Source organism: Thamnophis elegans, chromosome 7 (assembly GCF_009769535.1).
Source record: "Thamnophis elegans isolate rThaEle1 chromosome 7, rThaEle1.pri, whole genome shotgun sequence".
NCBI classification, from domain to species: Eukaryota; Metazoa; Chordata; class Lepidosauria; order Squamata; family Colubridae; genus Thamnophis; species Thamnophis elegans.
In genome coordinates this window covers 15,057,737-15,070,152 of record NC_045547.1, presented here as the reverse complement: position 1 = coordinate 15,070,152, position 12,416 = coordinate 15,057,737, and the positions used below count along the sequence as shown (strand labels likewise).

At 41.0% G+C, this 12,416-nt stretch overlaps 1 protein-coding gene across 2 annotated transcripts in view; it reads left to right on the top strand.

The window, feature by feature from the left end:
• The window catches only part of CACNA1C (calcium voltage-gated channel subunit alpha1 C), a 483,479-nt gene that overhangs the window by 335,920 nt on the left and 135,143 nt on the right, over positions 1-12,416 (top strand). For both annotated transcript variants that reach the window (XM_032220855.1, XM_032220856.1), the window contains exon 9: positions 3,933-4,023. In XM_032220855.1, coding sequence (XP_032076746.1) covers positions 3,933-4,023 — 91 coding nt within the window. The remainder of the gene's footprint in view (positions 1-3,932; positions 4,024-12,416) is intronic.

Here is a 12,416-nt window from a genome sequence, read left to right as displayed (position 1 = left end):
ACAACAGTTCGTTTCGTGACCATTCGAGCTTACAATGGCACTGAGAAAGGTGATTTGTGACCATTTTTCACACTTACAACTATTGCAGCCTCCTCATTGTCATGTGATCAAAATTCAGATGCTTGACAGTTGGTTCCTATTTAAGAAAATTGCAGTGTCTTGGGGTCAACTTTCTGCAACTTTTTGACGAGCAAAGTCAATGGGGAAACCTGATTTACTTAACAACTATGTTACTAACTTGAAGAATTGCAGTCACTCACTTAACAACCGTGGCAAGGCCATAAAATTGGGCAAACTCACCTAACAAATGTTTCACTTAGGAAGAGAAATTTTGGACTCTATTGGGGTTGTAAGTTGAGGACTACCTATAATGAAAACCACTGGTGGTTGAATAGGTGTGAAAACAGGGGTGGGTTTCAACCGGTTCGCAGCGGTCCCTGCGAACCGGTTGGTCGGCGAACCCGGAAGTAAGTAACTTCCGGGAACGGCGAAGGGCCCGCCCGCCCGCCCGCGCTCCTTACCCGGTTTTGACGAGTTCTGCGCTTCCACGCATGCGCAGGACGCATACAGAGCCTGCGCGATCCTCCAGGAGCAGCTGGAGCATCGCACAGACGCTAGTACGCATGCGTGCACCGCGCACGTGCACGAGGACACCGCCGGCCCCGTTCCAACCGAACCGGTTGGAACGGGGTGAGAAACCCACCCCTGTGTGAAAAGTAACAACTTGTTAGCCACTGGCGGCTAACAAGATGTTACTTTTCACATCTATTCAACTCTCTAATATTTAGAAAAGACAGGGCACTTATCTTGGTTTTCAAGACGTACAAAATAGGTTGCTTTCTGACATAGTATCAGCTACACAATGGCATTATTTGTTGTCCTGTTTCAAGGGAAGAAAAGAAGACATTGTTTTGTTAAATGAATAAATCCATGCATATCTTTCAGAAGATCAGACTAGAATAGAATAGAATTCTTTATTGGCCAAATGTGATTGGACACACAAGGAATTTGTCTTTGGCGCAGATGCTCTCAGTGTACATAAAAAGACAAGATACATTCGTCAAGCATCATAAGGTACAATGATAGTCATAGGGTACAAATAAGCAATCGGGAAACAATCAATATCAATATAAATCATAAGGATACAAGCAACCAAGTTACAGTCCTGCAGTCATAAGAGGGAGGAGATGGGTGATAGGAATGATGAGAAGACTAATAGTAATAGTAATGCAGCCTTTGTGAATAGTTTGACAGTGGTGAGGGAATTATTTGTTTAGCAGAGTGATGGCGTTTGGAAAAAAACTGTTCTTGTGTCTAGTTGTGTTGGTGTGCTAGAGTTTATTTTGAAACTTACTGAAGTGGAATAGTCACCTTTGTTTTAGTTGGTATTATAGATGACTCATGAAGAATTCAACCGCAAACAAGCTCATTCTGTAGGCTCATCACAAGCTGAGTGGATCACCCAGTTTGCAGAACAGTGAACATATAGTTTGTTATAGTTTGTTATTTAATTCACATTGTGAATTAAATGCATGTGGCGTGGCCTGCCCTATTCATATTAGCAAGGGCAGAACAATACACGATTCGTTTCATCCACAAATAAGATATTTTATGAAGTGTACAGATGTTCATCTTTATCTAGGATACATTGTTTTAATAAAACAGGCAAACATGAGAGGAAGGTTGTTATACTGTAGAGCACAGGTGTCAAACTCGATCGCGTCACAGACGCATCGTGACTTTTTTGCCTTTGCGCAGCCGGTGTGGCCTGTGCATGACGCATCCAGCCCGCGGGCCACCAGTTTGACAGGCCTGCTATAGAGGATCAGTGAGGGGGGGGGGGAAACAACCACTGGAAAATATGAGAACAGATGAATACCTGAAGATTGGGTTCCACCACAAATGCGCGCACAACAAAAGCGCGCCTGACTAAACCGCGGTGTCTAAAGCGCGGTGACAAAACCGCGCGACGAATTAGCGACTAATTAGCCCTAAAGCGCGCCGACAAAAGCGTGCCAACAGAAGCGCGCTGTAACGTAACCCTCAACCTAACCCTCAACCTAATCCTAAACCTAACCCTAAACCTAACCCTAAACCTAACTGTAAATCTTACGTTAAATAAAATCGCGCTTCGGTTGGCGCGCTGTTGTCGGCGCGCTTTTGAAATCGCGGTTTTAGTGCCGCGGTGTTGTCGGCGCGCTTATGACGTTCGCGCTTTTGACTGGTCACGGAAGATTGTACCATGAAGCACTAATTTTATTGGTCAGATTATTCACCTATAGGGTGGAGGTGCAAGGCAGTGAGAACATTTAGGCATAAGCCATGAGTGGGCAGCGGACACAGAGATAATTTGAATGATAAGAGAAATTTGAAAAAAAGGCTTGTTTTAATGACCCAGAATTCAACATGAACCTTTTTTCTTGCTATCATAGATTTATTTGTGCTATTTGTCCCTTTAATAATCTTCCTTTTTAAGAAGATGTTGGATAACCATTTGTTTGAAATGGTGCAGGGTTTCCTGCCTAAGCACGGTGTTGGACTAGAAGACCTCCAAGGTCCCTTCCAACTACGTTATTCTATTATCCTATTATTCCAAATATTATAACATCTGGCCTTTAATTTGTAAGACAGCTGATAAGATTCTTCAACACAAGGCAATGCAGGCCATGATATGTGATGTGTTTCTCAATTTCAGCCACTCTTCAATGCGACCCATACAGTAAATCTGGCTGGGGAATTGTGGGAGTCGAAGTCCACCCATCTTACAGTGACTGAGGTTGAGAAATACTGTATATGTGATTGGATGGATGGATGGATGGATGGATGGATGGGGGTCTTTATATCACTGTTCAGCAGAAAAGATGCCAAAGGAATAGTTAGTCATAAGGTGCTGATACAGTTGAAAAGAAAAACCTCATCATTGGGAAGATGATATCCTTGCAACTCATAAGAGTCAACAATCAGAGATAGTTGTCAACTATGCCACTGGACAGTGTGTTAAATACCCAAATCTCAAAATGCACAGGTACTCCTCAGTTACTAACCATTTGTTCAGTGACTATTTGAAGTTATGATGGCATTGGAAAAAACAGTCTTGTGATCGGTCCTTAAAGTTGTAGTCATCATGCAGTTGGCTTGGGACATTTCACTTTATAACCACATTGCTTAGCAACAGAGCTGAGTGCAATCATGGGATATTTCACTTTACAACCACAGTGCTTAGTGACAGAGTTGCTGGTCTCCGTCGCAGTACACGCACGCACACACACTGTACGTACAAACTGACACTTGAAATTTGTTTCAGTATCTAGAGGTTACAGGCCTTACCTGAGATTTGTACTTCAATCACATACCATATTTTTCGGAGTACAAGACGCACCTTTTTCCCTCAGAAAAGAGAGTGAAAATCTGGGTGTGTCTTATACATTGAATACAGCTATTTGCCTCCCAAAACCCTGCCCCCTTTGCAAAAATGGCCATGCATAGCCTTTAGAAGGCTTCCAGAGTGCTCTTGGGGGCTGGGGAGGGCAGAAATGAGTGAAAATGGGCCATTTTTTGCTTGTTTTTGTCCCACCCACCCCCAGCCCTTAGGTGCACTCTATAAGCCTCCTAAAGGCTATGCATGCCCTTTTTTTTTTGACAAAAACCGGCCTATTTTCTCAAAAAAAATGGCCATTTTTGGGAGGTCTGCAGAGTGCAAAAACTTTTTTTTAAAATTTGCCTCTTCAAAATCTTGGTGCGTCTTATACTCCGAAAAATGCGGTAGTTCTAAATCTTAAAATTCCATTCACTTGCTTGTGCTTCCTCTTCGTACTGTACTTACGATGTGCCTTTCTGCTAAGCTGGTGCTTTTGCTGATAGTAAAGCTCATTTATGCAGGACGGACTAATTACCAACTATCTATTTCTTTTTCTTTCTTCTGACCCTTACAGTGAGCATGCCTACCAGTGAGACAGAATCTGTGAACACCGACAATGTGGCTGGAGGCGATATTGAAGGAGAAAACTGCGGCGCACGACTGGCGTGAGTTTGACTCTGTTTATATTATGCTGAGGTCCTCTTCATTCCAAGAGGCAGCCTGGATGATATTAAAGGGGGAAAATATACATCAGAACTATCTTCGTCTGAAAGTGTTTCTCTCCCCCCCACCCCACCCCCCAAAAAAAACAAGAAGAAGGAAAGTGAATTTGGAGTGATTCACATTTTCTGTCAGACTTTTCCATAGAACATTATAAATGCATCAGAAAATTATTCCTAGGACTCTGTGTAAAAGAAATATTCTGGTATCCGCTGTCCAGCATTTCTTAGTTGTTGTTTTTTAAAAAGCTGACATTCATATTCGTAGAAAGTGATATTAAGAAGCATTTCTCAAGACAATTTCCTTGGCCAAGCCACACATTTGATCTGGACAAGCTTCTTTCATAAATTTCAGACTGGATAGAGTAAATTAAAGGGACGCTAAAAACTAACCCAGGGATGCTCAGTAGCTAAGACGCTGAGCTTGGCAATCAGAAAGGTCGGCAGTTCAGCGGTTTGAATCCCCAGCACCATGTAACGGAGTGAGCTCCCATTACTTGTCCCAGCTTCTGCCAACCTAGCAGTTCAAAAGCATGTAAAAATGCAAGTAGAAAAAATAGGAACCACTTTTGGTGAGAAGGTAACAGCGTTCCGTGCGCCTTTGGCGTTTAGTCATGCCGCCCACATGACCACGGAGACGTCTTCAGACAGCGCTGGCTGTTCGGCTTTGAAATGGAGATGAGTCTAGAGTCGGGAACGACTAGCACTGATGTGCGAGGGAAACCTTTACCTTTACCTTTAAAAACTAATCCACTTTTCTCCCTTAAGAATAACAACACATCCAGTCCTTGACTTACAATACTTCATTTAGTAACCATTCAAAATTACAACAGCACTGTAAAAAGTGACTTATGATGGTTTTTTACACTTACAACTGTTGCAGCATCCCCATGGTCACGTTACCAAAATTCAGGCGCTTGGCAACGGACTAGTATTTTCGATAGTTGCAGTGTCCTGGGGGGTCATGTGATCACTTTTTTTTCACACTGATGAGCAAACTCAAGAGGGGGGGGAGCCAGATTCACTTAACAAACGTATTACTGTATTAACAACTGCAGCATTCACTTAACAACCGTGGCAAGAAAGGTAATAAAATGGGGCAACATTCACTTAACAAACGTCTCACTGAACAACAGAAATATTGGGGTCAATTGTCATAAGTCGAGGACTCCCTGTATCTTCCAGAGAATTATTTTTAAAAAGTGTGAACGCTAGGAGAAACATAAAAAACATACGGGAGATTCAGACAGCATAAAGTGTATTTGGTGAAGCATACTTTATCCCAGATTAAGATTCCTCAGAAATAAAGTATGTTTCACGTTAAATGTTCACCATCCTAAGCAACTGAAACAAAGAACATGCTTTATCCTTCATTTCATATAAAAACATGAAGGTACATATGGTTTAGACACATACTGTACATCACATTTTCTATTTAATGCTACCATGTTTCCCTGAAAATAAGACAGGGTCTTATTTTCTTTTGAACCCCGAAATAAGCGCTTGGCCTTATTTTCAGGGAGGTTATGTTTGAGGTGCAGGAGGCGGTGAGTGTGGTCACCTCATGGCTGCTGCTGTGTTGCAATATTTTCAGGGGAGGGCTTATTTTAGCATATGCGCTCAAAAGCCCAATTGGACTTATTATCCAGGGAGGGCTTATTTTCAGGGAAATAGGGTAGTATATAGCACGACCTTGAGCATTTCTCAAAGTTAGAAGTGCATAAGTGGCCCTCTCTTTGTTTACCTCAGAGTTCTGTTTGTACCAAAACAATTGTAATAAAATCACCTCTGTTTAATGCTTATGTTTAGAAAATTTCAGGCACTCACAGCTATCATACCTTGTGGTTGCACTTCTTGTTGTTTACAGTGTTCCTTAATTACTTCATAAGGAGCAGTTTTGCACAATCCCTTCAGGTGTTGAAAACCCAGGAAAAGGGAGGCACAGATCCTGTAATCTCATCTCAGTCTCTCTTTCTTGAATATGCACAGAACTGATTCCTGGGTTTCTCACTGTGCGCACCCCTTCCTTGGAGTGTGAACCAGGATTGGCTTGGTTGAATCAGTGGCGAATTGGCTGTGGCAATTTAGCTGTGGCAAGTTATCCCATTCCGCAGCAGGGGAGGGGTGTCCTTGAATGCTAATTGATGTGTATTGATTCCCTTCTGATGGGTAAGAATTGGACAAGGAACTGACAAGGTTGAGTGCGGAAGGATGCCCCTGCCTGCTGGTGGGAGCAGCAGGGGGGTGGTATCTTTGCATATTGTGTATGTGAGAGTGTGGTAGTGTAGAGGGGGGATGGTGACTGGGTACCCTGTTGATGCTGAGACCTAGTAAGCTAAAGTTCCTTGGGTATGGATCCTCAAAAATGTGGATTTTTATATATATTTTTCTAATATCTATTGTTTTTGTATCTGTTGTTGTCTCTGCCTGTTTTGTGCCACCCAGAGTCACCTTTGGTTAATTAGATAGAGGATAGATAGATAGATAGATAGATAGATAGATGGATGGATGGATGGATGGATGGATGGATGGATGGATGGATGACAGACAGACAGACAGACAGATGTTTATATTTGTCAGTTGGACCAGGGACTTTTGATGCTAGTTACTAGAAAGGGGAAGGGTACAAAACAGATTGAATTAACTCCTTGAAACAAACATAGTTGTCATTTTTGGGGGTTTTATTTTGTCCCAAAATTCCATAGATATTTATACATTGTAATAGGAGAATTATGGTTGTCTGTAATAATCAAAAACCAGGAGGAGTCTGAGATATCCTTTTCAGGATGACGAATATCGTTAAAAGTCATAACCTTTCATTATTCTGATGAAATGAACATATTCTCAAAAGCTTACACCTTTTCATAAAATTTGTTACCTTGAAAAGAACCCATCATATTCCCTTGGACACATCTTTTTTAACAGGTTTCAAATGGAAATAATTTTTTACATAGAAATACTCGGAATAACTGCAGAAGGTTGTCTGAAAGAAACAGTAATTGAGAAAGTGACAAAGATCATTTTGTAAAATAACTAGGAAGAAAGTTTATGTGCAAAAATATAAACCATGGGAACAGAATTGTATTTTGAAGCCAAAAGCCTGTAATCTCATCCCAAATGAGATAAAAACTAGCTTACATAAATGCTTTTCATCATGATTCAAAATAGTATTTTTCAGTGACCCAGAGGTCAGTAAGAAAGCAAGATTTTCCCATGCACAAATCTATGCAGTGTCTAAAGAGGCATTTGCCTTATACAATCACTTGATTGTGGTAGTAGTATATATGAACCGGGCCACAATTCTGGAACAGTGCTATGTTAGGGGTTATTTTGAGATCCCTGGAATTAGATTGATACAACATTCGAGTCAACCTGATTAATTCATCTGTTCTACGTAGTTTAAATTACATGCAGTCTACTATCCTATAGAGATGCTCAGCTATGTCCTTTGCTGATATCTTGTTTGAGAATCTATATATATAAAAATGGCTGTGGGTGTATGTTCCAGCATAACTCTGGAACACCTCGAGCAATTTCAACCACAGATGCCTTACTCTTTGGAAAAGAGTGTGTGATCTGTTAAGATACAGCCCGTTGTGCCGTAAAATGACCTACTGTACAGCGCAGTGGAGTTTCCATGTTAAAGGCTTCACAGTACTCCACAAGGGGGCTCCCTCTGGTAAGGGGGAAAACATTGGAAATTACATTTGGTCTGGACATTTCCCCCCTATAAATAAATAGCCAGGCAACGCCGTGTTATCAGCTAGTACTATATAAATGCAGTATCAGAACTATTTAAAAAATGTTCACTGAGCTCTGCTTGTTTAGTTCTTCTGCAATAGTTTGTCAGGAATTGTAGTTTGCAAAGCTGGCTTTCTATATGAGAAACCTTGGGGGCGGACAGGGGGAATTCATAAATGCTATGTCTTGAAAATCCTATCAATAATGGAACTACTCCATCAGAAGCAATCACCAAGCTTTCAGTATATATTTTTTCTGGACAATTTATTTGGTGCTTTTCTATCTGGTGGAAAAAGTCCTACTGAGATTCCCTTTGAGCACCAAACCTTGAATCTGGCAATAGATAACGTTAAAGGACAGCTTGGATTGTCAAGCTTAACAGCACCTTGATCAAAGAAAGTATTGTGGTTCTTTGGATGCCATTTGATTTTCAAATCAAAGTTTGCCGCTGTCACCCACACCTGGTCTGAAAAAGGGTAACGGTGGATTCTATTTATAAACCATGCTGTTAGAGCATTGTTTGGGGAAATAAAACTCTAAAGATGCATTTACCACATTTAGATATTAGTAAAACAATGCAATCCTGTGAGTCCCTTGGACTGCAAGGCAATCAAACTGGTCATTCCTAGACAGTGGTGGGTTTCAAAAAAATTTGGAACTTCTTCTGTGGGTGTGGCCTGCTTTCCGGGTCCACTGGTGGAACTTCTTCTAACCGGTTCAGTAGATTTGATGAACCGGTTCTACCGAATAGGTGTGAACTGGTAGGAACCCACCTCTGGTGCTAGAGGAGATCAACCCTGACTGCTCTTTAGAAGGCCAGAACTCTGAAGATGAAACTCAAATACTTTGGCCATCAAATGAGAAGGAAGGACTCACTGGAGAAGAGCCTAATGCTGGGAACAATTGAGGGCAAAAGAAGAAGGGGACAACAGAGAATGAGGTGCCTGGATGGAGTCACCGAAGCAGTAGGCGTGAGCTTAAATGGACTCCAGAGGATAGTAGAAGACAGGAAGGCCTGAAGGAACATAGTCCAATGGGTTGGACACAACTTCGCAACTAACAGCAACAACCAAAACAAGGCACATTGTACTATGAAAAGGAGATCTCACTAAGAGGATTTAATCCAAAATCTAAAATGATTTAAAAGCACAACTGCTTTTGGAGGAAAGATTGACAACTTGAAGATCATCCTTCTCAGTTTTGTATGCAAAAAAACACAAATAGGTGCAGTTGAAATTGAAGAAAGTTACATCAGTTTATATTATGGGCTAGACTTAATTAACTTTCTTAAATGAATGCTCTTGACATTGGCTGGATTATACCTTTATTTGGGAAATAATCAATGTAAAGTAAATGAGATTATATTCATGGTGAGCAAATCCTGGGCTTCTAAAATAAATGTGTTTTTACTTTTTAGAGTGAAAAGCATTCCAGACTAATTCTGTTTTGTTGTTTAACATGATGGATTGCATTTAACTTTATGGATCTCAGAATATCACTTGCTGGATTTGGAAGGAAAATTAATGAGAAATTAGTTCTCAGATTTCATCTCCTTACGGGGCAGTGATGGCGAACCTTTTCAGCACCGAGTGCCCAAACCAGAATATGCATGCATGTGCGTGTGCCAGAGCACCAGAAACCCGAAGACCAGCTGCCAGCTGTCTGATCTTCGCAGGCCCTAGAGCACCGGAAAATGCCCCCCAAAACCAGACAGTTTTCTGGGCCTTTTTCAGGCCGTTTTCAGCCTGTTTTTTTCCATTTTTGGGCCGTTTTCAGGCCATTTTACGGCCATTTCCAGGCTGTTTCTTGAGGCCAAAAACACCCCCAAAACACTCTGAAAACAGCCCAGAAAACGGCCTGAAAAAGGCCCAGAAAACTGTCTGTTTTTTGGCTGGTTTTTTGAGCCGTTTTACGGTGCTCCAAGGCCTGTGAAGACCAGCTGGTTGGCATACATGTACATGCCAAAACCCAGAAGAGCAGTTGGCGACGATGCACATGCCCACAGAGAGGGTTTTGTGTGCCACCTCTGGCATGCATGCCATAGGTTTGCCATTACAGTTATAGGGTATTAACAACAGCAAAGGCTTTTATGAAGTATTCACTATACCCGTGATGCCAAACCTATGGCATGTATGCTGGAAGTGGCATGCAGAGCCATCTATCCGGGCACGCGAGCCATCACCCGTTCCGGCGTGCCGGTCAGCTGGTTTTCACGTGCGCGGAAGCGCCAGAAACAGAAAGAGCAGTCACCCAGTGTGCATGTGGTGCAGGGAAGATAATCTTCTGGTTTCTGGTGTGTATGCTGGTCTTCGCAGGTAGAAAGCGTGCCAGAAACCAGAAGACCAGGTGCCAGGTGCTAATGAGGGTGCCGGAAACGGGAAGATCATTTTCCCAGCGTGCACATGCTCATCGGGTGGCTGTTCTTCCAGTTTCCGGCACTTGGTGTCGAAAAGGTTCGCCAGCACTCCAATATACTGTAGCTTTGGTTCTGTTATTTTATATTAATATTTTAATTCTGGTGTCCAAGAGTTCATAGCATGTATTCACAACCCGCCCACTACTTTTTAACAATTAGGTAAAAGTAGCTAAACTTCCCAACATCTTGCTGCATAATCAAGATTTCTACAATTTTGTATGAGATTTTACAAAACGTTGACCTTTTAAAAAAGGCATTTATTTTCTTAACTTTTTAAATTAATGAATGCACACGATAGTGCAGTTATGTCCCCTGCCATAAAATATTGCTAATCCTGCTATTCAGTATAAAAATGGTTCCTCAAGGACTTGGAGAGGCCAGAGGTTCTCTGATTACAAATTGACAAGACCCTTTTTAAAGAAACCATGATCTTTGAGATGCCTTGATTCCCCAAGACATTATGTCCTTTAACTCTTCCTCACCCCTTTTGGGCCACTAACCAAACCTAGGGTGGGAAAAATATTATGGATTGTTCTCATAACCATAACATTATTGGCATAACAATACTCTGTGTGTTTGCTTACTTTTTAATCAAACATGAAGACCCTCCAGAGATGACCAGATAAAAAGGACTAGGACTAGGCAAAACTTTGGCTTCAATCTGTAGCCTCCTAGTCCTAGGAAATGGTGTTTCTGGTATGCCCACTTAATGCCAAAAGCAGTTATTTCTGAAGGGGTGCAGAGACCATTCTGATTGAATTAACAATTGGTTTACTCCAGCACCCCATAATACATAAACATTATATGACTTCTCATACAATGTTTATGTGTTATGGGAAGTAGAGTGTTGGTCACTGATCCCTGAAGGTGCTTGATAACCCATCAAAAATAAGTTACAGTTTTACCGAACGATCTTAGCTGGACCCAATAATTTTGTGAGAAATTTCACCAGGAGGAGCAGATAAAAAATACCAGTGCTGCATATGTAAAGTTAGGGGTGGGGAGGGGATTATTAAATAACCTGTTGGCATGACAGAGAGTATTAGCTGCAGCTTTTAAAACCCATAATAAAATTACTACATGCATAAAAAGTGAAATAACAGTCATATCTATTAGCTTAATTAGATAAAAAAAAGATTTTCAAAATACTCCTCAGTGGCTTTGATGCAAAAAAAGCTACGTTATATTCACCCAGTGGGGCAGTGTATGATTTGAATTTCATTTTTCTAATGAGGACCAGTTTAAAATTTTAAAGGGTCTCTAGGGCCTGATCATTTTGATGGATCTGCTTAGAGTTCTCTGATCTACCCTCTCCTGCAATGCAACAATACAAAAAGGAATTCTCACTCCAGCTAAGGGAAGACGGCTTCGGAATAGTGAAAACCTTCTTCTACCTCTTCAGTGGTATCATTATATCCATTCAAACGTCTGTTTTTAGCTGGAGTAAAACTGAATAATGAACTACAACATGAAAGAACTCCAAAAATATAATTATTTGTCGAACTAGTAGATAAAGAGATGACAACACAGGTTTAAGGTATTTTTTTGGTTAAAAGAATGCTATTTACAACTATCTAAGATGCCCTTGAGAACTAATTAAAGAATTAATCTACTTCTGTTTATGCACCCAGAGTTTCCCAGAGTATTTTTTTATGGATGCTTACTCAATTTTCTCCTCCTTTTCTCTTTGAATACTTCTATTTTAACTTATAATATCTAATAATTATCATAGTCCTCAGATCTCTGCTTGCTTCATTTTCTAATTTTGCTGTATGCAGTCATGACTCTTGTTGTCTATTATCTCATACCCCGGAGATAGCACTGTAGGTCCATAACATTCATTTCACACATTGGCAGATCGTGGCAAGATTTATTTAAACTTTAATCCATTTTCTCTTCCTTTGCCCTCTCACTCTATCCCAATGTAGCAATAGAATAGAATTCTTTATTGGCCAAGGAATTTGCACACACAAAGAATTTGTCTTAAGGCTTATTTTAGAGATTTTTTTCATAAATCTGCATTTTTATATATAAAAGAAATACATTTACATTCCAAAATAGTGTGGTAGAATCTCCAGCTAGAGCGAGGGGAGGAGTCAGTGGTGGGTTGCAGATGGTACGCCCCGGTACGGGCATAATGGTGCCTGCCCGGAGCACCTGGTACCATTCTGGTATGGTGCTA